The sequence below is a fragment of the Mauremys reevesii genome, linkage group 6 (genome assembly GCF_016161935.1).
Source record: "Mauremys reevesii isolate NIE-2019 linkage group 6, ASM1616193v1, whole genome shotgun sequence".
In the NCBI taxonomy this organism is placed as follows: Eukaryota; Metazoa; Chordata; order Testudines; family Geoemydidae; genus Mauremys; species Mauremys reevesii.
In genome coordinates, this window is record NC_052628.1 from 109,754,343 (window position 1) to 109,782,270 (window position 27,928).

The 27,928-nt window shown below is 42.9% G+C and overlaps 1 protein-coding gene across 6 annotated transcripts in view; it reads left to right on the plus strand.

Moving 5' to 3' along the window:
* Positions 1-333: 333 nt before the first annotated feature.
* TEK (TEK receptor tyrosine kinase) overlaps positions 334-27,928 on the plus strand; it is a 59,738-nt gene continuing 32,143 nt past the window's right edge. For all 6 annotated transcript variants that reach the window (XM_039545294.1, XM_039545297.1, XM_039545296.1 and 3 more), the window contains exons 1-5: positions 334-553; positions 16,392-16,703; positions 21,607-21,717; positions 22,713-22,865; positions 24,807-24,938. In XM_039545294.1, the coding sequence (XP_039401228.1) occupies positions 502-553; positions 16,392-16,703; positions 21,607-21,717; positions 22,713-22,865; positions 24,807-24,938 (760 nt within the window). In that variant the 5' untranslated portion in view covers positions 334-501. The remainder of the gene's footprint in view (positions 554-16,391; positions 16,704-21,606; positions 21,718-22,712; positions 22,866-24,806; positions 24,939-27,928) is intronic.

The following is a 27,928-nucleotide window of genomic DNA, read 5'->3' on the forward strand; positions in this document are numbered from 1 at the left end:
AATTAGCAGATCTGTAGTTCGAGCAGAGGCTGGGATGACAATTTCCACATGCTGTACATAGATGGAGAGCTTGTTATTTGCCCTATTCCGCCTATTGGAGGATGCCACTATTGTTCCTGACATTGCTGACCATGACCCGTTGCCGGTTCTCTGAGAGCAATCCCCTGCCTCTCCAACAGCCCCAGATAAGTGTTATGATGTATTGCTAGATGGACAGGGTTTGCAGCGCCTCACAGTCCTGTTGATACAAAATGCCTTTAAGATCCTGCCTTTCCCATCCTAATCTACAAAGGAAACAGGAAAAAGGAACTTAAACTCCCTGTACTCAGACAGCAATGAGACTGTTATAGCCCACTCCACCACTGCAATTTCTTGCCTCTGACTTGTAAACAAGAGTCCTCATACCATGCAAGGGAAGAGTAACCAAGGTCTACCCCACTGAAAGGATAATCCTAACCCCATGAGCTGCTGTGGAAACTGGATGGAGGTATTTTGGAAAGCATGGACTCTTTAGCACATTTAATTCTCTGTGGATTCAGCCTGATGATTTCAGGTAAGACTTTGCGTTAGTTACTGAGCTAGCATTGTCGAGGTGCCGCGGCTTTACTGTTTCTCACGCAATGTACAGACAAAAGTGTCTGATCCTAAAATCCACACTCCGCTGAGGTATCCCTACTAGTATAATTCTCACATTGACTTCAGTGGGATTATTTGCATGAGTAAGGATCTCTCACTTTGGGTGAAGAAAGCAGGATTATGCCCTGATTCTTTGTCAGAGGGTGGCTGAATGTGTTTGGGATCTGTAGCTAAATCCTTTTTAATCTACCTGCTGTTTGTTCACACTTACAAATGCTACAGTGTGGATTTCTCTGCAGAGCCAGTCAACTTTTTCTCTGAGCCAGTTGCTTGGAAATGATCACCACACATTTTTTTTTTTTTTGTAAAATCTGTTGTAAATGTTGACTCTTACTGTCCACCTCACAAATATAGAGGTGAAACACACGCTAACCGGTAAAAATCAGATATGTGTTCTATCTATTTTTAGCTAGTCTCTTTCAGCTGCTGAGTCTCGACACATATTGTACATTGAAGTTTGAATAATATGCATTAAATACAACAGATTGGTTCATTGCAAATACTGTTTAAAAACAAGTCTGAGTCAACAATATTATTACCAGACATCATTTGCTTGTCTAAAAAGTACTAATTCTTAGGTACGGATTTCCCATAACTGGTAAATGTATATTTATGATTTTATTAATGCAAAGTTTATTTCATAGCATTAAGAGCCTTAAGGGTCAGAGATGCTTTACTCAAATACTAATTGTTCTGAGTATTATCTTCTTTCCATGTGGTTCTCTCTCAGCATTGATGTGTATGCTCACACCACTATGTCTCCATCTGATCTGTTTCTAGGCAATCTCCTCAATGTAAGATACAAAGCATAAACCTGATAAACCTAGAGAGGGGCCTCCAACCCGCACCCCAGATTTTTATTCATCCCTGAAAGTATAGCTTCAGATCTAATTTTTCTGGCTCCAGGCCATCTCTAGATAAAATGTAATCTGCTACATAGCTGCAGGCTGCTACAGTAAGAGACAGACAGTAGTAACAAAAGAAAACAGAATTGTTCACTGAAATAGAACTTGTTCTACAATCTCTTGATCTTTATGGGTCACAAAAATGTTCAGAAGTACGATGAATGGTCAACAAAAAGGTTTGGGGTTTTGAGGGTTTTTTTAGTATCTGGAAAGGTCTGTGGCTATATGCAGGCCAAAAAGTTTACATAAAATGTGGTGAGTGTGTGTGTATTGTTATATAATTATTGCTGCATTAGGTTGTATAGTGTGTATTCCTCTTTTGTGGTGTGGGTTGCTTGCTTGTTGTAGATGGATAGCACTGCATCCTATTTAACTCTCAGATCAGTACTGACTTTTCACTTTAGAGGCAGATAGGCTATGCACTGAGTGTTACATACAGAAGATAAAAAAGAGAGCTTTGTTAACTTGAACTGAATGGGACAACACTACACCCTTGTCTCAGAGTCAAATCTCCCCTGGGTCTCCCTTCCTTAAGGCCAGCTCACAGTGTATACCTGATTGCTACAGGAAGCAAGCAAAATCCATGAAGTCATAGGAATGTGTGAGAAACAAAAGCAAGCTTCACAGATTAGCAATAAACATAGACAGTGCGCTCGTTTGAGTTCGGCATTGAAGAGCTGCCAGTCACAACCCTTTCCACAGGACTTGACCAGTTAGGTGTGTATTGTAGTCACACCCATCTCAATAGATCTGTCAGCTTTCCCGCTTTTGTTCAAGTGTGATATCATGTTTCCTGGGGCGAGCGGTGGAAGACAATGCTAACCCCCTTTCCTCTAGATAGAACAGGCGGAGTTCAGGAAAGCAGTATTGACATTCCCTGAGCAGGGGAGACATTAAAGTCAATGCCATTGGCAGACTGTGAACTGACTTAACCTTGTCCCAAATAGTTGTGGGCTTTTGTGGGCGTGCTGCTGGGTAGGCGAAAATGTACTCCACCCTTGTTCCAAGGTGGGGACCATCCCTCTGGGCTTGACTCCTGGTTACATTACATGCCCTGTAATTTCCTTTACTTCATCAGCATCCACAGCCAAAAGACTTGATTCCCAAAGACGTGGCTGAAGTGCGATATAATATAATTAAAGCCTCTCTCCGACAGTACACAATCCAAAGTACATCTCCATCGTACTGACAAAAGGGACAGGTTTAATGCTAGGAATGTGAACACGCCTACCTTCCGTGGAGGTTCTGTTCTACACTTTGCACGTGGCCCGTAGCATCACGATGGGCTGAACCAAAGCCCTGGATCCACCCCCACTCCCCGACATTTATGGAAGTTTGGATTCAATTCCCAACTTCATGGCTTGAGTCCCTCTCAGTTTCATTCAGAATGGGAGCAGTTTTCAGTGCTCTCATATTCACTTTAAAGGACCAAGCAGGGATGTTGTTAGGAATAAACAATATAACTTGTCCTTGGCCTGGTAGCAGGATTCTGAACCAGACTGGGAACCTATTTACAGTCTCTCACACTGGGCTTCAGCAATGGTAGTGTCTGAGCCTCATTTTAACAGCCGTGAGCCTGGAAAAGTCAACAGCAATTAAAAACATGTTTGAATACATTTTGCCAACTATTGCGGGTGGGAAGCTTATGAATTTTCAGACTACTAGGATGAGCAACATTGGTGAAGTTTTGCTTCCTACCAAGCATAAGACAATCCAGAGGGTTCCTAAAACTTAGGGATGGGAGAACCCAGTGGGTTCCTAAAACTAGTAGAGTTATTTTTTCTTATTTTATTTCAATCCATATATGGTGAAAACTGACCTTCAAAGGCTTGCAGCAAAAGCATCTTTACAGTATAACTATAATTCTGTGTGTGTGTGTGTGTGTGTAAAGCTAAACAACTATAATCAAAACATACCAAAACTATATTATACCATATACCAAAACTATATAAACCATACTGTACAAGCAGCAAAGAATCCTGTGGCACCTTATAGACTAACAGATGTTTTGTAGCATGAGCTTTCGTGGGTGAACACCCACTTCTTCGGATACAAGAGGTTCTGCAGAATGAGGCATAATGAAATTAAAGGAAATGAAAAGACAAATGAGTGCTGTTTCTCATCACGTTTTTTTAGTTGCACCTCTAAATTTTGAAAAAAGTTCTAACCTGGAATATCTGCTAAAGGAGAAACAGGGCCAGGGTTTCTGGTCCCTCCTCCCCAGGAGTGGGTGAGTTATGGTGTCTAATAATTCTTTCTGTCTGCAGCACTTGGATTAGTTACAGCAGGTGGTGGCACAGTGTCCTGGTATTTTTCTAATGGCTCCAGCAGTTTCTGCAGAATTTAAACTCTTTGTCAAAGCTAATCCAGAAGATATGGGCTTGATGCAGAAGGCATGGGATGAAATGCTCTGACCACCTGGAAAGCAGTAATTTTATATAGGAGGTCAATCTAGATGATCATAATGGTCTCTTCTGGCTGTAAAATCTATTGTGGGTTTGGGTTTGTTATTAACTTTCTAGGTACATGTGCGCAAAGAAAACCTTGCAAATGTGACGTAATGCACAACCTGAGGGGTTGCAAAGGTGGCTCTGTGTCACCTTGGTAGCTATACAGTGCTGCTCTGTGTCTGCGGTTGGTGTAAGTTAGAGTAGGGCTATTCTAATAAGAGGAGTTCCAGCAGCTGGGAATAGCTAGAGCACAGAGGCCTTGGGCCAGGCCTGAACCCATCAAATTCACAAGGGTGACGTGAGATCCCATGATAATCCGAAGGAGATGGACATATTGTGTCATGAGTAGAGCTAGTCAGAACATTGTCACTGAAATTACATTTTGGTAAAAAAAAAATGCTGATTTGTCGAAGCTGAAACGTTTTGCAGGGATGTATCAGTTGCCATGAAACTTTCATCAGGAGAGTTTGGGGTCAAAGAGAGAGAGAGAGACTGATTATAGCTTGGTGGTTAGGGCCTGGGCCTGGGATATGGAATAGTCAAGTTCTCCTCTGATTCATAGTGGTCTGGGATGAAAAACTGTGCTCTGGAGCAAGTAGAACAGGGACTTGAATTTGGGTCTCCCAGGCCAGTGCACACGCAGAAGACTTTCATTGTGATTACAATGAAGCTCACTGAAAAGTGACAGGCTGGAGTGCAGGATCTGCGATGAAGCAGTTAAAACTCATGTAACTTTTTAAATATACATGTCTGATACCCATCCTCCAGTTAAGTCTGATAAATCTGTCCCAAAATCAGCAAATACATTAACATTTGCAAGATAAGGGTCAAAGGCAGAGAAAAGAGCCAGCTCACCGAAAAGGCTGTATAATTCACCAACATATTTGCAAATCTGTTTTTTCTTTATCCAGTCAACTCTAGTTAATGACAAAACCGTACATTTTTAAAACTGAAATAATTTCAATCATGGGTTTTCCTTTTCACCATTTATGCTGTTTGTTTACTTTTTGCATTTTATTAGACTGGGTCAATTTCACTTTCAGTTTCCAGTAAGTGTCTCTCTCTGGTTCTCCTGTACCAGCACAATGCTGTTGTGTTTGCCTTTCTGACAATGCAAAACAGTGTTTGCATCAAACAACTGTTTTCCTAGGCTTTTCTCTTTTCGTGTTGTGAAAACATTTGTATTCTCTCTAGGTTTTGTACTCCCATCCCTTTATTTTTAGGAAACTGAAATGTGGGGCCTGAATCTCAATTTATAGCAGTGTTTCTTTGAAAATCAATTTAAATTAGCTTTTCCATCATCTTAAGAGATTACACAGATGACCAATAAAATAGACTAAAGTATATAGGAAGCCAAGGGATTGATTCTCCTCTTATGTCGGTTTCATACCACAACAATAACTGGATTAGCATTATGGGAGCTGCTTCTGAATTACAGAGCAAATGAGATGAGAATCAGACCCACTATGTACAAGTGACACATCATTCACCTTAACTTTCTTCATTGCTGGATTCAAAATGAGACTGTCAGCAATGGCAAAGTGCTGATCCACTTTTCACCACAAAGCAAATACTGTTTAACGGTTCAGGCTCCCACCCAAATCCCTCCCTTACTATTGGTAGAAGAACTCATCTTCTGCTAGGGTATCTTTATCATTACCACCATGTTAGCTTATAAAACCCAACAGAGGATAACACCAAGCTCCTCCTGTTTCAAGAAGAAGTCTTCAATGTTGTGTGAGATATACTCAGTCCACAGAGTCTGGGTATCCGCAGGATATGAGATCCATTCTTTACACAGAGCAGGCACATAATTGTCTTGGGGTAGGTGAATGAATAGGAAGAAAGCGGAACAGGAGAATCAACTGATGTCTGTATTTTAAATGATAAGTTCTTAAATCAGTGGGACTCTTTCCACTGACTATAATCAGAGGCTTCAAGTTTTGTTCCTTACCGCTATTTATCAGTGATAGCTTTAATTTTATTATTTCTGGCTGTTAAGTGGCAGAGACAGGCTTGAACAATAATAATGTATTTACAATGATATATCAGCTTTGTCTTTCTGCGGAGGCTGAGCTTTCAAGGGGTAGTTAGTTTGGTAGGAGGCAGTTTGGTCTTCCGGCTACTGCACTGGATGGGGACTCTGAACAGCGGGGTTCTCAGCCTGACTCTATCAATGGCTTGCTGGATGACCTTAGACAAGTCACTTTGCCTTGGTTTCCCCCTCTCTGCAATGGAGATGATGACATTTATTTATCTTTGTGAAGTGCTTTGAGATCATCTGATCAAAAGCGCTAGGCACTATTGCCTAGAGCTAGGACAAGAAGTAATGGGCTTAATCTGCAGCAAGGGAGATTTAGGTTAGAGAGTAGGAAAAACTTTCTAACTATAAGGTTAGTTAAGCATGGGAATAGTCTTCTAAGGGAGGTTGTGAAATCCCCATCATTGGAGGTTTTTAAGAAAAAGGTTGAACAAACACCTGCCAGGGATGGCCTACATTTGCTTGGTCCTGCCTCAGCACAGGGGGCTGGATTTGATCATTTCTCGAGGTCCCTTCCAGCCCTACATTTCTATGATAATTATGAATGGAATGCAGATGCAAGAATTTGACTACATCTGAGAAAGTACCTGGTCATTGTTATCTTTTAGTCACCAAAAATGTTTAGCATTTTTCATGGCATCAGTGGACTTTGGATTCCATAAGATGGACTCTGGACACCAGAGCCCATAATATTCAGCAAATACTTTAAATTAAAAATAAAAAAGAAGGGAGAACTGTTTATCATGAACCTGTGCAAATCTGTGCTTATGGCCCAATTCTGCAACCCTTATTCATGTCAGAAGTTCTTACAGTTCACTTCAGCCACTCCCACTAGTTAAGGAGATCTGAAATTTTGAAAATGAAAATTTTGACAAAACTTTTAGTCAACATTTCAAATGTTGTCAACCATAGAATCATAGACATTTAGGGCTGGAAGGGATCTTGAGAAGTCATCAAGTCCAGCCCCATGTGCTGAGGCAGGACCAAGTAAAGCAGACAGGCATTTGTGTAACCTTTCAATAACTCTCCTCTCCCTCCCAAAAATAACAGGATGGTGTCTCTGGCCTCTGTTTGCCAGAAGCTGGGAATGAGCAACAGGGAATGAATCACTTGATGATTACCTGTTCTGTTCCTTCCCTCTGGGGCACCTGGCATTGGCCACTGCCGGAAGACAAGGATACTGGGCTAGATGGACCTTTGGTCTGACTCAGTATAGCTGTTCTTATATTATGTTCTTATGAATTTTTTGTGAAAATTTGGATCCATTTTTCAACCAGCTCAATTAGGAAAGATTGTTCTATTCTTATAAGTAAGTGTGGCAGGATTGGGTCCATAATTAGTGCATTTCTTCGTGAGGCCCAACAAAATTATAACTGTAAATTTCAGTAGTAGTTAATGTAGTACTGCACTTATAATAATAAATAAAATACTGCATTTCATTTTAAAGATTTGTTAGAGGAGCTGTCAGGTTTGATTACTTTCTTTAACAATATTGCCAAAATGATGTACTTCTTGGTTTCTAAACAGATTTAGTACTACTACTACTATGAATTTGTTTAGAGCCACCAAAGTGCCAATATACTCTTTTCTGTGCAATACACAAAAATAAAGACAGTCCAAAGAGCTTTCAATCTAAAACATAGACACCCTGAGAAATCCAGAGGTGCAGGAGACTTAGTGGCTGGGGTTTACTTTAGATGACAAACTCACTTTTGTGGGCTTCATGGAAGAAATATTTTTTTAAAGGGTCTTGAAAGACGTGAGGTTGATGCCTGGGCCAACTGAGCTGTCTGTTTTCAATATACTCTAAATTAGTCTTAAACCCCATAGTTGCATATTGTCATATAACAAATACACAGCAGAAGGTCCTACATTTACCTGCTAATGTGCCATGCTCTCTATGCTGAGGTTGAAGGCCAAGCACAGATTCTAGCCATCCTGTTGCTAGGGTGTCCATTTGGCTTATATTCATATCCCCAGGTGGGTCGCTATAAAAACTAATTTAATTTCCCAACAATAGCAAAGGCCTGTATAAATCCAGCCTAAACTTTTGGGATTTATTACATTATAGTCTCCATTTAATGACTCTGTTTTTACCCATGATGATAAAAGGGTTTGATGTGTGAATTGAAGTGATTCCTTGGATAGAAGGGTTCTCCACTACAAGGCAGGAGGGTGGTAATTGGAACAATCAAATTACCGCTATAATAATACTTGGCATTTCTGCAAATTCCACTCCAGGATCTTAACTTAGTTTACATACAAATACAAATGAAGTCAATCTCACCACACCCCGCTCTCATCTCATTTTACCGATGGGGAAACCGAGTCACAGAAAGGTTAAGTGACTTGCCCAGGAAGCTTGTGGCAAAGCAAGGAATCTAAGCCAGCTCTCTCCACACTTCCATGTCTGTGTTTTAATCATGAGATCTGTTCCAAGCTGCTATCTTATGTGCAAGAATCTAAGCTTTCATTTAAGAAAAATAAGAAGTTTCTAGTCTGCACTGAGAGTGGCATCTCAAGATGGTAGAACTTATTCTGTGGGTTTATTTTTTCCCCTTTCACTCCTAGATTCAGACTGGATAGTGTTCAGGGAGTGTTCAATGCTCTCAACTCCCACTGAAGTTCAGGGGCAACTGAGGGTGTTGAGCATCTCACCGGAGCAGCTCAGCACTTCAGGAGGGGCTTCTTTCTATCTGTCCACAGTGCAGGAGGAAATGCAGGTCCATGTAGGCCCCAAGTACACACAGACATTGCCCACGTCCTTAAGGATATTTCAAAAGTTTCATGTAATTAGTTAGTGCCAGCTGTTGCCTGGGCACAACTTTTTAAAAAATGGTTGTTGACAGCTATAAGACTAAGATTGTGATCCTGGCTGCAATGGAGGCAATGGGAGTTTTGCCCTTGATTTCAGTGGGGCAGGATTTTGTACTGGGCACTACAGTCACGTTACCTGAATCCATTTGAAAATTCTTTTGGGATATGTCCAATTTCCCTTTCCAGAGAGGAAATTCTCTGCCAGTGCTTCCTGAGCAGCTACTTCCTGCCTCCGATTTCTCCTTGGAGGAAAGGAATTAATTGTATTTGAAGTGTGGAGAAATCCAGCCTACTTGGTCCCCAGGTGCTGAGCACAGCCCTCCAAGGCAACTCTCCCTATAAAAACAGCAAAGACCTCCACCTCAACAGAGTACCAGGGCCAAAAGAAAGAAACAGATCAACTTAATACCAGGGGGAAAGAATGAAAGAACAGGGCACGGGTGGATCATAGGGTCAAAACAAAGCATCCAGAAAGTGATACAGAGCAGGGAACACTGTACAATGCCTACTGCTCCATGAAGGGATTGAAGGAATCAGTGAATGCTTCCTGGAAGAAATCTGCCTGGATATGGGATCGAAATAGGCCGCACAGTGACAAAGTAACCCAGAGCACCAGGGAGGTCTCTGGGCCTTGATTCCCAGTCCACTCCTCTACTAGATGGACCCTGCATGGTACTCACTTACCCAGCTCTCTCTTGGTGTTGCTCTTGTTATATCCCTACTATGCTCAGAATTCAAAGGGGATCTGGTTTTGATGCTGAACATTCCCAACTCCTAATTACACCATGTTGTTAATAAGGAACCCTAAAATCCAGACTCCTACCCTAACAAGCTCTTTTCCTTCCACCTTTCCGCTGTTGCCTTCCTTCCCCGTTTCTCGCATTGCTTCATCATAATACTAATGAATAAATAGTTGATGCATTTATATAGCACTTTACATGTTCAAAGCACTATATAAATATTAACCAGTTCTCAGACAGGTGGCTGGGTTTTTTGTTTCCTCAGAGCTCTCTGTTGGTCTGGCTGGCACAGCTACGCTGAGTGACTGCTCTTCTGAAGGAAAGCTAGGGTCTCCATATTTGAAGGTTATCAGGCAATTTTTCAAAGTGCTCTCACATCCCCACGCATACTCACATTGTCTTGCAAACCGCCATGCCTTATCGGGGCCCAGGGGTGCAAATTTTGGATTATTGAGTCAAGGGGTTCTGTTCCAGAGGTCTGGTGCCAAGAAATAAAAGACTTGTCATTACATTTATCCCATTCTTATGATATTTTTGCAAACTATGGCACTGATCTCCCCCAAACAGATTACCAGATCAACTTTAGCCTCAGCTAGTGTCTGGGGCAGCAAGATTAAAAACAATTATTAGAGAGGCTTTCTAGGTCTGCAAATTGGCATGCACCTGGGCTGAGTGCCAGAGAATTCCTCTGAGCCATCTCTTCCAGTTACTGCTGACTGAGCACTAACTGGAGCAATAGCATGGCACAGAGGACTGGCGGGGTACATGGCAGTGTGTGAATGCCATTGCAAAGGAGGAGTTTTGGTGGACCAATATGCAAAGGGTTGCGAGGAAAGTACAAAGTACTTTTATATTCCCAGGGCAGCACGTGACTCCCGCATTTCGGGAGGTTGGGCGTGAGCACTGGAAGCTTCCTAGAAGGGGGGGGGGGGCGCCACCAGCACCTGAACCATGGCCCCTCCCCTACCTCTGCTCGGCATTCTCCCCCGAGGCCCCACTCATACACCACCCCCATTTCACCCCAGGCCCTGCTCTGCCCCTTCCCCGAGGCTCCCCCCTGCCCTTTCCCCACTTTCCTGAGGCCCTCCGCCTGCTGCCTTTTTCCCCCTCCCCCCAGACCCTCCCTTCTTTCCCCCCATCCCATGAAGGGCCCCCCCCGCCCCTCCCAGAGAGGGCAGAGAGGCATGAGCAGTGGGCAGGGGGGACCTCGGGGGAAGAGGCAGAGTGGGGATGGAAAGAGGAGCAGCGTGGGCCGGCCCACGAGGGAAGAGAACAAGCGGGAGTGGGGCCTCGGGGCTGAGCCCGGGTGGGGCCATGGCCCGGGCACCTTTTCGGCCTCCAGAGGATGGTGCACTGCATCCTGTTTGGGGCAGCTTAGCCTCCGTTGGCCTCTTATACCCACCACCCATTTTCTTCTTGGCATCCCTCGTGGGCTATCAGCCACTGGAAGTGACGGTGAGAGCTGTGCTAACCACTTACAGTATTCCCTGGATCCGTCCTGCTAGACACAGTCTAGTGAGGGATAGTGCAACCCTTGGATTAGTTGTGCTCAAGTGGAGTTGTACTGAGCACCACGAGTATCTACGTGAGCAATTGCTGTCTCCACAGAGGTAAAGCGTGTGTGTGGAGCTGCAGTGGAACAGACATTACTTTAACTCTGTATTTCCTGGTTAGCGGAGGATTAAGTTTAGCCACACTCCTTGTTCTGGAACGGCACAAGGCAGCGCTGGGCAGCCATAACTCTGTGTCAATAGTCTTTTGGCAGTGAATTCGCTGTAAGTTACACCTCCCATTTCCAGTGTTCGCCGCCTGCGGGTGCCTCCTTTTCCCAATCCCCCTTTGCCTACACAGCAAATCTCCTTCCTGCAGAGGTCAGTCCTACAAGGAGAGGGGCAGGAGTCAAAGGATTTTTTCAAGGAAGCACAGGGGATCTTCACTGATACAGAGAAAGGCTGTTTCCTGTCTGTGTTTATTGCGTTCTCAGAGAGCTAAATCCTTCAGTCACAGGTTGGGCAAAAATCCCATTGACTTTAAGGGTTAGTTTTGCATGAGTTTTGCCACACTAAGGAGCGGGAGTTCCTCTCGAATAAGAATAGCAGGATTTGGCCATGAGAGGCGGCTAAGCACTATGCTGTAGGCAGTTGGCTTGCAGCGGAAATCTACTTTATCAGCACTTTCTCCTCTGGGCTTGGCTGTATGGTTGGATAGAACACAGCAAGCTGGGATGTAAATCTACCTTGCACTAGCCTGCTGCACTTTAACGCAGTGGCTCTCAACCTTTCCAGACTACTGTACCCCTTTTAGGAGTCTGACTTGTCTTGCGTACCCCCAAGTTACACCTCACTTAAAAACTCCTTGCTTACGAAATCAGACACAACAGTACAAAAGTGCCACAGCCACACTATTACTGAAAAATTGCTGACGTTCTCATTTTTACCATGTAGTTATAAAGTACATCAATTGGAATATAAATATTGTACTTACATTTCAGTGTATGGTATATAGAGCAGTATAAACAAGTCATTGTCTGTATGACATTCTATGCATCCGAAGAAGTGAGCTGTAGCTCACGAAAGCTCATGCTGAAATAAATTTGTTAGCCTCTAAGGTGCCACAAGTACTCCTGTTCTTTTTGCGGATACAGACTAACACGGCTGCTACTCTGAAACCTGTCATTTTAGTTTGTATTGACTTTGCTCGTTCTTTTTGTGTAGCCTATTGTAAAAGTAGGCAAATGTCCAGGTGATCTGATGTACCCTCTGGAAGACCTCTGCATACCACCAGGGGACACGTACCCCTGGTTGAGACCCACTGTTCTAATGGACTGTGTGGACTCTGCTGCTGGGCACGAACAGTTCCCTAGTGCACTGTGACCTACTCCAGTTTCAAAGCGCACTATGGAACATTTAGTGCATCGCAGCTGGGGCCACACGGACACTTCATGTGCAGCAAGCTAGTGCAAAGTGGATTTATACCCCAGTTTACTGAGCACTAACTGTTCATATAGACAAGCCCTACATCTAAGGGGACTAAGGATCTAATCCTTTTCCGCTTGGAGATATCAAATGTCTTTCTATTACTTCAATGGTTTTTAGTTCGAGCCCTAAAAGTCCAGTCCTGCAGATGCTGAAGCCAGTGGGAGTTGAGAGAGCTATTCTCCTCCCAGGAAATGCTCAGCACCTTGCAGGATCAGGCCCTCATTGGGACCATCTATCTAGAGATGGATGTTTCATTAGCTCAGAATTTGCACCTGGACTATATTTTCATCTCCACCTGAAATGGATTCCAGCTACGAGACTTTGATCCCCAAGGAAGAAATGACTCTTGGGTAGCCAGACTGTCAGTTCCACTGGGATAGTCCCATGTCCTGGGCATGCCTACAGTACAGCTGCTACATTGGCACAGCTATGTGTCGATGTTGCTTACATCAGTGGAAGAGGTTTTTCCTTTGATATAGTTAATCCATCTAGCTCAGGGGCGGTAGCTAGATTGACAGAAGTCGTCTTCTATCAACCTAGCTGAGAGGTTAGGTTGACATCCCTATGGTGTTCAGGACGTGAGCAACCCTCACAGCCCTGAGCAATGTAGTTAGGTGATCTCATTTTTAAGTGTAGGCCAGGCCCTAGGTAAACTATGGGCCTGAGTCTCCATTGTTCTGTGCCTTGTGTTTAGTCATTTCACCTCTGCAAAGAAAGAGCAAATAGGGTGTAAAGTGCTACCATGCTGATTCGACACTCATTATACCCACTTTGCACTGGGATCGATGCCTAAGACTAAGATTCTGCTGCTTTTGAGGGGTATTAAAATTCTCCTGCAATGCAGGAGAAAGATGTTCTCTTTAGTTTTATATTTTGGACTTGAAATCTATGTTCATGTAAGCAAATTACCTGACTGCACATTAAAGGCAGGTGGGGGAGGGGGCGTTGTCTGACTTGTCAAAAAGGTATGTGCCCCTTTAAGGGCTAGACATCCGGAGAATGACTTGCTGTGGCAGCTTCAGACCAGGTCAGCATGGGGATGCTGACCCATCCCACCCCCACAGGTGACCAGAAAGGGGGGTGGGTATTTTTGTGTCCATGTAGGTGCTATGGAAGCCCTTCCCTCTCAGCTATATCAATGCATTTTCATTCTAATTTGCAACCTTGCCTCAAGCTCCACCACTCCCGGGGAGCAGGTTACATGTAACAATCCCACCTCCTAGTCATGGAGTTGGGATCCAGATTTGAATCTGAACTTCTCCAGAGTTTGGGGAAATTAGGATCCAGTGTCGGTGCAGGCCCATGTAAGCACTCGATGCTCTGTAGGAAACATCCATAGACAACTGTTGTAGAACCTTCATCCTTAAATATTGACTTCAGTGGAGTGGCTTCTGATTTACCCTGGTTAAAAGAAAGAGGAGTCTTGATCCCAGAGTGAGCAAGGAAGAACTGCTCATGTGAGTACAGATTGCAAGCTTAGACCCTATATATGCAGTAAATAAAAAATAAATAAAATGCACACACCCAACTGGCCTTGATTGCATTGTACAGCTACGTAACTTTAGCTGGATTCAAACAAGTCATTTCTGTCATGTGCTACAGGACGACTTGACTTCTTTGACCCTTGGCTTTATGCAACGTTTATTTTAATGGCTGCTACATCCTTTCCAGAAGGTTTTATCTCTCCGTTATGTAACATAAGTTATCTGGGTTGGCACATGAAAGGGTGGTAACTGCAGCACTCTGGCTGGGAGGGATGGATGTCAGCGTGTCTTAAGATACTACATTCCCCTGAGAAGCTGCTGGCATTGCATGCCGTGAGGTACCTCCTCCTTTGGAGTAAAGCACAGAATACACACGCACACGTTCAGAATCTGCAGTAAGCACTGCTCCCCTTTGACCTCGTTATCTAGGGCTATACTCCTTGCTTCAGATCTGAAAGCTGTTTGCAAACAGAATGGCACAAAATACTGATTGCAGAGAGCCTGCTGGTATACACGCAAAATACAGCTGAATCTAAAGCTGGAAAATAAAGGCGATGCTTAACAGAAATCAGTTATTGTTTGCATTTTAGCTGAAAAATGACAGCATTCCCCTACTCCTTACCCTTATTTCCAAAACCGAAAGCACTGAGTATAAGGGATTCTGTATCTCACTCCCTCAACAACTAAGACTTACAACACTTTCCAAGAGAAAACATTGTAATTATCCTTCTCTCCGTATCTATCTGTTGTTTTTAAACAGTACCTATCACTATAGTATTTCAAGTCAGTTAAATTTATTAAAGGGAGCCTTATCTATTGGCAAACTCACAAGAGTAGAAGTTAGAAAGTCTGGTTTATCTCTCTGCCACAGACTTCTTATGTCCTCTGGAACGTCACTTAACCTCCTTTTTGCCTCAGTTTTCCAGTCTGTAAAATGGAGATAATAATACTTACATCTTGGCCATTGGTTACATGGTTGAAAAACACTTTCAGATCTATGGGAGACACCTCAGATGTCCAAAGTATTTGTTGTTGTACTTCATATTAGTTCCTATGGCTATGTGACATGTCTAGACTATCAAAATGTAAGTAATATGTACTTGTTGGAAAGCCAGTAAGCATGTGCTGGAACTTAAGTGCTTTCTTAAATTGTGGGTCTTTAACTGTTGGAAGCACTGATCACTGAAAACTGTAAGGAATCCCTGTAACTCTGTTGTTTGTTGTTCTCGTTTGGGTTTTAAAGCGATAACCATACTAGACTGTAGATCAGTGAGGGAAGGGGGTAATGGGAGAGAGTTTAAGTTTTTAGTTTTAAAGTGATTTTATGTCTGTAGAGCACGAAACAGCCAACATATAATTAGCAATGTTAGGGTAAGAAAAAGGGGCTTTTCTTTGACGCAAACAGGGGTCTGATTCTCCACTGTCCTGCACTTTGCCTAGCCATTGGCACCTTGGCACAGTGGGCATAAAGAGAGCGTTTTGATTTGGTAATATTTTCCATGTAGATGTGCATGGGTCACAAGGTACAAAGCAGTGGAGAAGCTGGCTCAGAAATTTGAAATATGGGAGTATGATTGGCTCTTAGAGGCATATTCGCAGATACTGGTCTCAATTTTTCCTGGTACATATTCTTCCCATAAAAATGAAGGCCCAGATAAGGAAGCTCATGAACGATAAAATAGATGCTATTATTTTTATACATCAGTCGACGGCTACTTGGGGCAATTGCATGGCCACTGATCCATGCATGCAATTATATCCGCAGTGATGACACAACAGTCTCCCTGTGTCCCTACTTCTTAGTGCTGGGCTTAAAGGATGTATGATCTTTGCATCACCTCTCACCTTGAAGAGGTGTGAGGAAAGGGTCTGTGTGGCCAGAGAGGTGGCTCACTTCCCAGTCTGCACAAACTGGGGAAAGCCATGAGTGGAGGGTCCTCTCCTTCCACACATTCCTAAGGCAAAATCTGGGCTCAGGGTTTGTTCCCAAAGTAACTAGAACAGAATTACTTGCAGCCATTTTATTTTAGTTCAGTAAGCCCAGGGGAAGCATTGCATGTGGGGGTGGGATAGCTCGGTGGTTTGAGCATTGGCCTGCTAAACCCAAGGTTGTGAGTTTAATTCTTGAGGGGGCAACCCAGGGATCTGGGGCAAAATCAGTACTTGATCCTGCTAGTGGAGGCAGGGGGCTGGTCTGGTCTGGTCTGGATCAACTTCCAGCTGTGAGATAGGTATATCTCCAAATATTATTACTTCAAAAGCCCCTATGTGAACAATCAGAACTAAAAGAAATATTCAGACTCTGCAGAAAAATCCCTTTACCTATTTGTTTGTTTGTAGGTAAAGTGGAGGCAGCACTGGACCTGATGTTGATCAATTCAGTCCCTCTAGTGGGCAACTCGGAGACATCGCTTATCTGTATTGCAGACAGATGGAGGTCCCGCGAGTCTGTCACAATAGGGCGAGACTATGAGGCCTTGATGAGCCAACACCAGGACCCTCTAGAAGTTACTGAAGACGAGAAGAGAGGAACAGCCAAAAAAGTGGTGTGGAAAAGGGAACAAGCTGGTGAAACTATCGGAGCTTACTACTGTGAAGGGAAAGTCAAAGACGAGGTGACGAGGATACGTACAATGAAGATGCCACTAGGAGGTACTGTATGCAGGTCAGACCAGAGATGTGCGAGCCCCACTAGGGGACATCTGCTTGCAGTTTGGCTGCTACCCTTAAATAACAGGAGCAGGTACAGTAGTGGATCCAGAGTGTGCAAACTGGCCTGGATTCATTAAGAACTTATCTGGCCCAAATCCAAACCAATCTTTTCTGAGGCTCAGAAACATTTGGTTAATGTTCTGAGTTAGTATTTTTCTCTTACATTTTTGCATGTTTTGCCCATTTCTGGTTATACCCAGCAGCATAAAATGGAAGCAATAAAATATGGCAAGAAAAACCATTGTGGCCTCATTGAACCCACAAAGCAATAACTACAGTAATTCTTACATTGGGCCTTTCATCTTCAAAGCACTTTAAAAACGTGACCTCTACCCCAAGTAATTTCCATAATCTGAGAAAAACCAGAGGGCTTGTCTACACAGTACAGCAAACCTCACTCTAACTTGTTACACTCTAACTGCCCCATGTAGACCCTGCTGGTGCGCTTTAAAAGGTACCTTTTAGAGTGCACCATCAGGGTCTATACGGAGCAGTTAGAGTACAACACAGAGCGCTTTATAAACTGGGTTCCTCTAGAGCACTTTGCCATGCTGTATAGTCAAGCCAAGAGACTCCACACAGTCCACCAAGAATTTCACTATTGCCAAGATGCTCTGATATCAATGTGGTGAGCAACAGTATTAGATAGATAGATAAATAGATAGATGAGTTTAAAAGCTAGGAGCTATTGCTATGTTCTGATTCCTAGGCCATGCCTATTCATAATGGAAATTTCATATGTATCTTGATCTCATGAGACTTCCAGGCTGAGTTCCAAAGCAAAGAGCTTGGCATAAGCTCCAGAGAAACATAAGAACTTTTAGATAATTTTCTGCACTTCATCAAACATTAAAACCTTTGGAAGTTCACCCATCACTAATATTTAGCACAATATGTTATGGTACCAACAGGTCAAACACCCCCACTCAGCCTGCAAATCCATTATTGTGCACAAATACTGTCAAGATGATGGAAATTGTAGAGTGAATATATAACAACACTTTCTCTTGCTCTCTCTCCCCAGTGAGCAGGGCTGAAGTTTCTTTGTTGTAATGTGGTGTGAGCAGGCCAGGTGGATTTTGCATTTTGCTTTGAAGGTGATAAGGTTTGTGGTTGTTCTGGCTTCTACTGAGAGTGCACTCCTGATTCTCAGGCCTGTCACCCGGAAAGCTCTGTCCCTTGTACTCACATATGTCTCAGGTTGCCAGTTCCATTGTTCTGTTCAATGGGGGTGGGGGGCGTTCATGATCAGGCAGGTGAGGCAGACCCTCAGGTAACAATCTACAAAAGGCTTTGAAGATGGGGGCCACAATCTTGAATTTGGCCTTGTATCTAACAGGAAGCCAGTGTAGATAGCAGGTTGTTGGGGTGATGTTCTCTTGACTTCTTGTGTTCAGCAAATGAGATGATGGGTTCTGAGCCCATTGTAGCTCTTTAAGGTCAAGGGCTACGTGCCTGGGAAGAGAGACTTACAATAACCAAGACTTGAGAGCCCAGCACATGGATCACCTAGGCTAAATCTGTTATATTCAGAGGAGATATAATCTTCTTACCAGCTGTACATGGATTTAGAAGGGGCATTTTGGGAGTCTTGATTATTGCATTTCTACTTTTCAGATGATCTTTGCTAAAAGCTTTGGCTGATATGGTTTGAGTTGGATCTCATCAGAGAGCCTATTATGTGCACTGAGTAGTGAGCTTCTGGATGGGTGAGAAAGAGACATGGTAGAAATTCTCAAAGCTATTAAAGGCCACAGGGAGAGGAAAGAGAGGTGAGCGAAGGGCTGCGAGGTTTGGCAAAACTACTGTAGCTGGCAAATAGGCCTTTTTCCTCTCCACAGTTATTATCTGAATAATTTTAAAGGCTTCTGAAAACACTAAGGGTTTCTTCTCATCCAATGAGTTGAAAGGTGCACTGTGTGTCCAACTGAAGACAACAGGAGCTGTTGAATGATTGGCAATTTTGAAAATCTAGCAGTTGCTTTGGGCCCCTATCCATCACACCACTTAAGCATGTGCTTAACTTTAAGTATATAAATAGTCCCATTGACTTTAATGGGATTGCTTACATGCTTAAGTATATGCTTATATGCTTTACTGGGGCCTATGTGCCTATATATAGAAATAAGAGCCTAACTTAAGCTGTAAAAGCAGCAAAGAGTCTTGTGGCACCTTATAGACTAACAGACGTTTGGGAGCATGAGCTTTCGTGGGTGAATACCCACTTCGTTGGATGCATCCGACGAAGTGGGTATTCACCCACGAAAGCTCATGCTCCCAAACGTCTGTTAGTCTATAAGGTGCCACAAGACTCTTTGCTGCTTTTACAGATCCATACTAACACGGCTACCTCTCTGATACTTAACTTAAGCTGTTCATTTTTGACAATCTTGGCCTTTATAATGTGAAAATGTAAAGGAAGAACATTTTTCTGCATGAGTCTACATATAACATTTTCCAAGTAGAGGGCCTGTTCTCCTATATCTGTATACTCTAGACTTGCATGGCACATGGTATGTATCGTTTAGAATCTATTCCTAGTGACTGAAGGGGAAAAAATTGTAACACACCAGAATCTCTCTACAGAGGAAGGGATGGTTATGGATTTATAGACATGTAAGCCAAAGAGAGCTGGGGCACTTCTACAACTTAGTTCATTGTGTCTCTTTAAGGAATGGGCTCATATTGTAAATTAATTAATTAAATGCAGATCATAAGCTAAAAATACATTGGAACTGAGCCCACCAAGGAATGTGAGTTCCTTTCCATTACAAGGATGCTGTGAAGAAAAGGTCCCATGGATAAACTAAACAACTCACACAAAGAAAATAGAAAGGAAAAATAAAAGCTGAACTGTAAGCGAATTTCTCATGACAAACAATTGATACTAGCTGTCTATATTGAAAACAAAAAGCCACCGAACCGAGCACCCCAATACTTGGAGATAGGGTGCAGTTTCCAGCTAGCACAGACATACTCGTGCTAGCTCTCAGTGAGCTAGTTGCACTCAAAAAGTAGTGTAGCTGTGATAACATAGGTAGCGGCGGGAGGTGACATGAGCTATCAGCCCTGACTCCAATCCATACTTGGGGTGGCAAGTCCATTCTGCTGCTTGCTGCTTCCAATGCTGCCATGTCTCCGTTGCTCTTTTTAGCTTGCTAGTTCAATGAAAGCTGGTGCACGTATGTCTACGTGTGCTGGGAATCACACCCCCAGCTCCGACTGTGGATGTAGTCTTAGGATTAAACACTTTAGTAGAGCTGGTTGAATCATTGTTGCAAGAAACTTGTTTTCAAAAATGTTGCTTTATTTTCTGTTCACAAATAGATTGCAGTTTTCGAAATGGGTTTGTTTCTTGTGAAAGCTATTGAGTTGGCAACAGTCTGGGGTTGTTCACAATTTTGTTGGTTGTAGGAAGCAGTCATTTGATTATTCAGTTCTTGGAATTCCCTACTGGGCTGTGTGATTGGCCAGGCAAGTCCAGATGCTAATGCATAGATAATACTGTGCAAGGCTGCAAACCTGCAAACACTTAACTTTATGCACACGAGTAGTTTCACTGAAGTGAATAGGACTACTTGCATACTTGGACTAACTTCTGTTGGTGAGAGAGACAAGGAGGGACATTCTGAGTTAATTTCCTAGACCTGAAGACCTAAATGTCTGTGTGGCTCAGAAGCTTGTCTCCCTCAACAGAAATTGGTCCAATAAAAAATATTACCTCATCCACGTTGTCTCTCTAATATCCTGGGACCAACACGGCTAAAACAACACTGCATATAATATATTATAATATAATTAATACAGCAGTTAAAGTGTTTTTATAAGTCATTTCAAAACGGAAATAAGTCGATTTAATTTCATATCAAAATCTTTTGCAATTAAAGTTTTGTGTAATTTTGACTTAAAATGTCATTTGTTTTTGGGTTTTTTCCCATTATTAGTTTCTGGATTTTCAGGTTTCTCACTCCCCTACTCCTTTTCCTCCACTGGTAAATAGACAAAAAAGGTATGAAAATGAATGAAACTCACTTTTCACATTTATTTACTGTTTTCCAGCTGGAAAAGATTGGAAAACAGCAGGAAAGTGTGTGAAAGTAGGTTTCTGTTTTGTGCTTTTTTGTTTTTGTTTTGAATTTTCCAGTTCAAGAATTTTTAAAAAATGCATTGCACTGCATATTTTCCCATGGAACGTTTAGATTTTGATGAAAAGATGTATTCAGATAGAAAAAATTTTGGTCGAAAAACGTTGCCCAACCCTTCTCAGAATACATTTATTCTGTTGTCCTCAGTAAGGAATGGTGTCTTTCAGTACTTGTAGAAAGTGTGGTGAGCTAATTTTGAGCACTACACTATGCTATTCCTGTCTTCCAGTAGGCCTTATATGACACTGATGTCCTGACACTTGTTGCATTTCACTACATCATAGAAACTTTCTTTGCCAGTGAAAGATCTTTTCCTAGGAAATTTACCCAGTACCTTACCCAATCTTTTTTTAAAAATTGTCCCTAGGGCTAAAAAGACTTGGGAAAGTATTCTACAACTGGTTGGTTCTCTTGGTTAGGAATTGTTTCCAGTTATCCAGCCAGTATTAACATTATTATTAATTTCCTCGCCTTGCTTCTAGTTACACCCCCTTATTGTTCAAGCACCTATATGCCCTCCCCCAATGCCACTGCTGAAACACAGAGCAGGGGCTGCTGATGGCAAAGGAAATCTAAACATATAAATCACCAGTGATGATTCTGCTGTAGATTGTCCTCCAGCTTTCAGCTTAGGGGACTCACAGTCATTGATAATATTTATAGTCATTGATCCCATGTTTTGACCATTTTTATTTTAGCTTCCTTCCTCCCAGTGGCCTTAACTATGACAGTGAACAAGGGAGAACATGTGAACATTTCCTTCATCAGAAAGATTGCAAAGGAGGAAGATGCAGTGATCTACAAAAACGGTAACAATTCTCTCTCTCTATTTCCCCCTCGCCCATCACTGTGATATCCTAGCACCTGTGTCACTACATTAAAATAATTACTGATGACGCTCTTGCTGTGCAATTGAAGGAAGCATCATTTCTTGTGCATTTAGTGCTCAGAGAAGGAGCCAGATTGCCAACCCTAGAAACAGAGTTCATCCAATTATTGGCTTCCCCTCCACAATCTCTTGTGCTCTCCAGTTTCCCAGTTGTTGTGCCTTTGCTTTTAATCTTACAACTCCCCGCCCTTGTATCTCTGCCTTGCATCCCTCAAGATCTCCTGTGCTATGCTGCTCTAAGTGCTTCTGCCCCATTTCCTCTTTTTCTGTTTACTTGCTGCCTTACAAGATCTCTTCCCCTTCCTTCCCACCCAACTCCCCCTGAGCACTCCAGAAGCTGGGCATCTGACTGAGATCTCTCTCTGCTCCATTGCTACATAGCTTACCCCCTGCCCCAGCATAAGGAATGGCGAGACCAAGTAAGGGTCTGTGTCTGTGAATCACTTTACATGATCAGGACCTAACTAATGGCCAACACTTGTATATCTATGACAGTGTGAAACCATAGAGAAGAGGCCATCCAAAGTGACCTTATTCATAAAAGCAAATATTTGCAAATATACATACCATGCCATGCGAATCAGCTGGCATCTGACTAGCTGAAGCACAAGGTGAGCTGATCCTCTAAACCAAGCAGAATTCTGCAGTTCACTGACGGCACAATGAGTATCCCTGCAGCTACATTCTTCAGACATTAATTACCATGTTGTTCAACTCCTATGCAGTGGCAGCTGGAGGAGAGGCAAAGAAGAGGTTTTGTGCCCTAGTTGTGTCATGGTCAACAGATTTGTTTTGTGTGGTAGACAGCTTGCTTCATCTGAGATGACCTCACCCACTGGCTGACCTGAGCTCCTCTTGTGAAGGGATGAATGGATGTTCTGCTCTGTTATGATGTTTTTTATGCTCTTCTCTCAGGTTCTTTCATTCACGCTGTGCCCAGGCATGAAGTGCCAAATGTGCTAGAAGTGATCTACTCTGAAGTCCTGCTGCAGGATGCAGGGGTCTACTCTGCCAGATACATAGGAGGAAACACCTTCACCTCTGCTTATACAAGGCTGATAGTAAGACGTAAGTTTCCCTCTTTTGTGTGTTGATCATTCTTTGTTTTTGTGTTTTGAAGCGGTGTTACAATAGAACGGAGAGCCAACCTTTGTAAAAGCAAAATAGGGGCCAAATTCTCAGGTGGTGCAAACTGAGACCATTTGACTCGAAGCAGGGATTTTGGCCCTATCTGCCTACTGTGTGCATGCTGATGCTGCTTTTGAAAAGGTGGGAGCCCAGCTTTCAAAAATGCTGTCTTGGGCAGCTCAATCAACATGACTCTGACCCAGAGTTTGGTCTTTGGGGCTTTTCCATAGGATTTCCTAGTAGGTGCCAGCCGGTGAAAATTCTGTTTAGATGTTTAGAGGACTTGGGGCCTCTTTTGACATCCAAATGCCATGTTGACACATTAAATGCAAGCTTAGATCTGAAAATTCCAGCCCAAGTCTGGATTTCTCTAGTCATGTTGCTCTCTTATTGGAGCTGCCTCAAGAATTTTCCATCATCACCTTCACAATCATGGCTTTGCATTAGAAGATCATAGGAAGTATAGTGACTGAGAGAGGGTCACTGAACACTGCTGAGCCCTGGGAGCTCCCTGCAGTTCCTCCAGCATCTTGCAGGAACAGGTCTAGCATACATACTCTGATGTTTGTGCTTGTAATGGAGTTTAGGGCCTGGTCTTTGCTCCTCTTGAAGATAATGAAAAAAATTTCTATTGGTTTCCAGAGTTCAGGAACAGGTCCTTAGGAGCTTATCAGCCTAGGAAATGGGTAAACAATGATCAAGACAGGAGTTTGTGTTCAGGGTCAGCTCTAGGTTTTTTGCCGCCCCAAGCAAAACATTTGCTGCCCCAAGCCCAGGTGGGGCTGAGGCTCGCAGGCGGCGCTGGAAGCGGAGGGAGTGATGTCACCTTCTCCCAGCACCTGCCGGGGCTTTACCCCCTCCCCCCTCAGCCGTGCAGAGAAGGCCCCATATAAGGGGTGGCACAAGACAGCGCAGCAGCCAGTGCGCAGATGAGGTGGCACAGCCCGTGCTCCCCGGCAGGACTCACCCTCTCCTCCCCAGGTAGCGGCTGGGCCCTGGCAGCTCAGCATCCCGGGGCTAGGGCTTCCACTTCCCGCTGCGGCTGGGGACGTGGTGCCCTCGCCCTGTCTAAGTGGCAGAGCTCCGAGAGCACAACTGCCCCGACAAAAAAAGGATGGCTGGAATGCCGCCCTTGGAAATGTGCCACCCCAAGCATGTGCTTGCTTTGCTGGTGTCTAGAGCCGGTCCTGTTTGTGTTTACACTTCTACGGATTGTTTTTAAACAGTTTCTAAAGATAACAGTGTGCCATATTGATCCCTGGTATAACTCCAGCAAAGATAGTGGGTGAATTAGCCCTAATATGTTTCTGTCTCCTTGAAAGAAGAATACTGTGACAGAAATTTTCTCAGATTGCCAACCACAGGCACAAAGCCAAACATGTTGAGCTTAAACCTGCTGGCATATTATCAGCACCACATCTTTCAGATCAGATGTAACTGAGCTCCTGCGTATTTGTAGTCAAAGTCCTGGGCATTTATCAGAGCAAAAGTGTTAAACGTAACATCCTTGCCCAGACAGAGCAACTCTGCTGAATACGAGAGAATGCAACTCTTCCTGCATTAAATCCTCCCTTCAGTTTCAAATAGCAAAACTCTACTTTGCTTCCTTTCTTAAAAGCGTGGTGTAGAGTTACAGTGCGCTGATAAACAGCTGCTCTGTTCCACTTGAGAAGTGACTGTATTTCTGTAGCAAACAAAGTGACACTTAATATACTGTGTATAGTCTGTAAGGTTTTTAAAGCCCTTTAGGGTCCCTATGAATCAGAGGCGCTATATACAAAGCCGGTGTTATCGCTTTGATCAGACAGATCGTCGTGGTTTGTGTAGTTTGTGAGTGTGTGAGAAAGGAAACAATTTACTATTATACTTTTTGCACAAAAGGCTGTGCAGCTCAGAAGTGGGGCCCGAGGTGCAGCTCCATCTGCCCGGTGTGCATGAACAATGGCATATGTCATGAAGATACTGGAGAATGCATTTGCCCTCCAGGTTTTATGGGGAAAACATGCGAGAAGGGTAAGTACACGCTTTCTCTTCAGATGTATCATTTATTTCTACGCAGCAATGTTGACAAAAGTTACAACTAGACCTCAGCCCCAACTGCTGTGGCTTTAAGGGCCTGCTTGTCACAGGCGAGGAGGGTCCATGGTTGAGTCAACATGCCCGGTGCTGCCTACTCTAACATGTGGGATGCACGATAGAATGTTCGGGCCTTAATATTCTGATTGTAGTGCGGTGCTGCAGACATCAGAACTGAACTACAGTAAGATCTGACATCTGAGCGGTGGTACTATAGAACAGATACATTCAGTCCTGTAATCTCAGGAAAGTGAAATTAATTAAGGCCTGATCTTGCAAACATTTACACATGTACCTAACTTTAAACAGGTAAGAAGTCCCACTGAGGCCAATGGCACTACTCGCCTGCTTGAAATTATATATATCTATATAGATATTAGGGCTGTTGATTAATTGCAGTTAACTCACATGATTAACTCAAAAAAATTAATCATGATTAAAAAAATGAATTGTGATTAATTGCAGTTTTAATCACACTGTTAAACAGTAGAATACCAATTGAAATTTATTAAATAGTTTGGATGTCTTTCTACATTTTCATATATATTGTATTCTATGTTCTAATTGAAATCAAAGTGTATATTATTTTTTATTATAAATATTTGAACTGTAAAAATGATAAACAAAATAAATAGCATTTTTCAATTTACCTCATACAAGTATTGTAGTGCAATCTCTTTGTCATGAAAGTGTAACTTACACATGTAAATTTTTTGTCTTACATAACTGCACTCAAAAACAAAACAATGTAAAACTTCAGAGCCTACAAGTCCACTCAGTCCTACTTCTTGTTCAGCCAATCGCTAAGACAAACAAGTTTGTTTACATTTACAGGAGATAATGCAGCCCTCTTCTTATTTACAATGTCACCAGAAAATGAGAACAGGCATTTGCATGGTACTTTTGAGCTGGCATTGCAAGGTATTTACATGCCAGATATGCTAAACATTCATATGCTCCTTTATGCTTCAGCCACCATTCCAGAGGACATGCTTGTTAAAAAAATAATGTGTTAATTAAATTTGTGACTGAACGCCTTGGGGGAGAAGTGTATGTCCCCTGCTCTGTTTTACCTGCATTCTGCCATATATTTCATGTGATAGCAGTCTCAGATGATGACCCAGCACATTTTGTTCATTTTAAGAATACTTTCACTGCAGATTTCACAAAATGCAAAGAAGGTACCAATGTGAGATTTCTAAACATAGCTACAGCATTAGACCCAAGGTTTAAGAATCTGAAGTGCCTTCCAAAATCTGAGAGGGGCGAGGTGTGGACATGCTTTCAGAAGTCTTAAAAGAGCAACACTCCGATGCGGAAATTACAGAACCCAAACCACTAAAAAAGAAAATCAACCTTCTGCTGGTGACATCTGACTCAGATAACGAATGTGAGCATGCGCTGGTCCACACTGCTTTGGACTGTTATCGAGCAGAACCCATCATCAGCATGGGCTCATGTCCCCTGGAATGGTGGTTAAAACATGAAGGGACATAAGAATCTTTAGCACATCTGGCACGTAAATATCTTGTGACGCTGGCTACAACAGTGCCATGTGAACGCCTGTTCTCACTTTCAGGTGACATTGTAAATAAGAAGAGGGCTGCATTATCTCCTGCAAATGTAAACAAATTTGCTTGTCTGAGCAATTGACTGAACAAGAAGTAAGACTGTGTGGAATTGTTGGCTCTAAAGTTTTACACTGTTTTGTTTTTTAGTGCAGTTTTTTTTTATATAATTCTACATTTGTAAGTTCAACTTCCATGATAAAGAGATTGCACTACAGTATTTGTATTAGGAAAATTGAAAAATGCTTTTTACAGTGCAAATACTTGTAATCAAAAATAAATATAAAGCGAGCACTGTACACTTTGTATCCTGTGTTGTAACTGAAATCAATATATTTGAAAATGTAGAAAACATCCAAACATATTTATATAAATGGTATTCTATTATTGTTTAATGGCACAATTAATCACGATTAATTTTTTTAATTGCTTGACAGCCTAATATACACCTCTCCCTCGATATAACGCTGTCCTTGGGAGCCAAAAAATCTTACCGCGTTATAGGTGAAACCGCGTTATATCGAACTTGCTTTGATCCGCCAGAGTGAGCAGCCTCGGAGTGCTGCTTTACCGCATTATATCCGAATTCGTGTTATATTGGGTCACGTTATATCGGGGTAGAGGTGTATATATATACATACACATACACGTGTGTGTGTGTGTGTATATACACATATGTTTAAATTCAAGCAGGTGAGCAGTGTATATGTATGTGTGTGTACATATATATATATATATATATATATATATATATATATATATATATATACATACACACACACATACACACATATATATACTGTTTTGTGTTACAGCAGGGCCAGGGGGCAGCAGGAGAGTGATAGAGGGAGGCATATAAGCCCCTCCCTGTGGACTGAGGAGAGGTTACTACAGATTAATTAGAGCACCTTCAGCCAATTAAGGCCCTACCAGAGACCTAATAAAAAACCCCTGCTTCAGTCAGACAGGAGGAGGGAAGGAGATCTGACTGTAGTTTGGAGGAGTACTGTTATTGAGCAGAGGATCAGAATACCAAGGGAAGGGAAACCCTGCCCAGGCAGAGCAGAGGGACTCCCCGGCACAGAGGACCGAGAGATACCCTGCCCAAGGGGAAAGAGGGTAAGAAGCCTGTGAAGCTGAAGGGGCTGGGACCCAGAGTAGGGTCTCTTCCCCCATCACCTTCACCATGTCCCTTCCCCGCTCACCTTCTCTCCCCTACTAGGGCACTACCAGAGCCGTCAACACCCAAGAATAGGGGGAAGGGGCAGCACCCTGACCGCATCACACCAAGGAAAAGCATGGGACCCACCACAATAGCATCAGCTATTTGCCACTATATATATAAATACGCTCCTGATT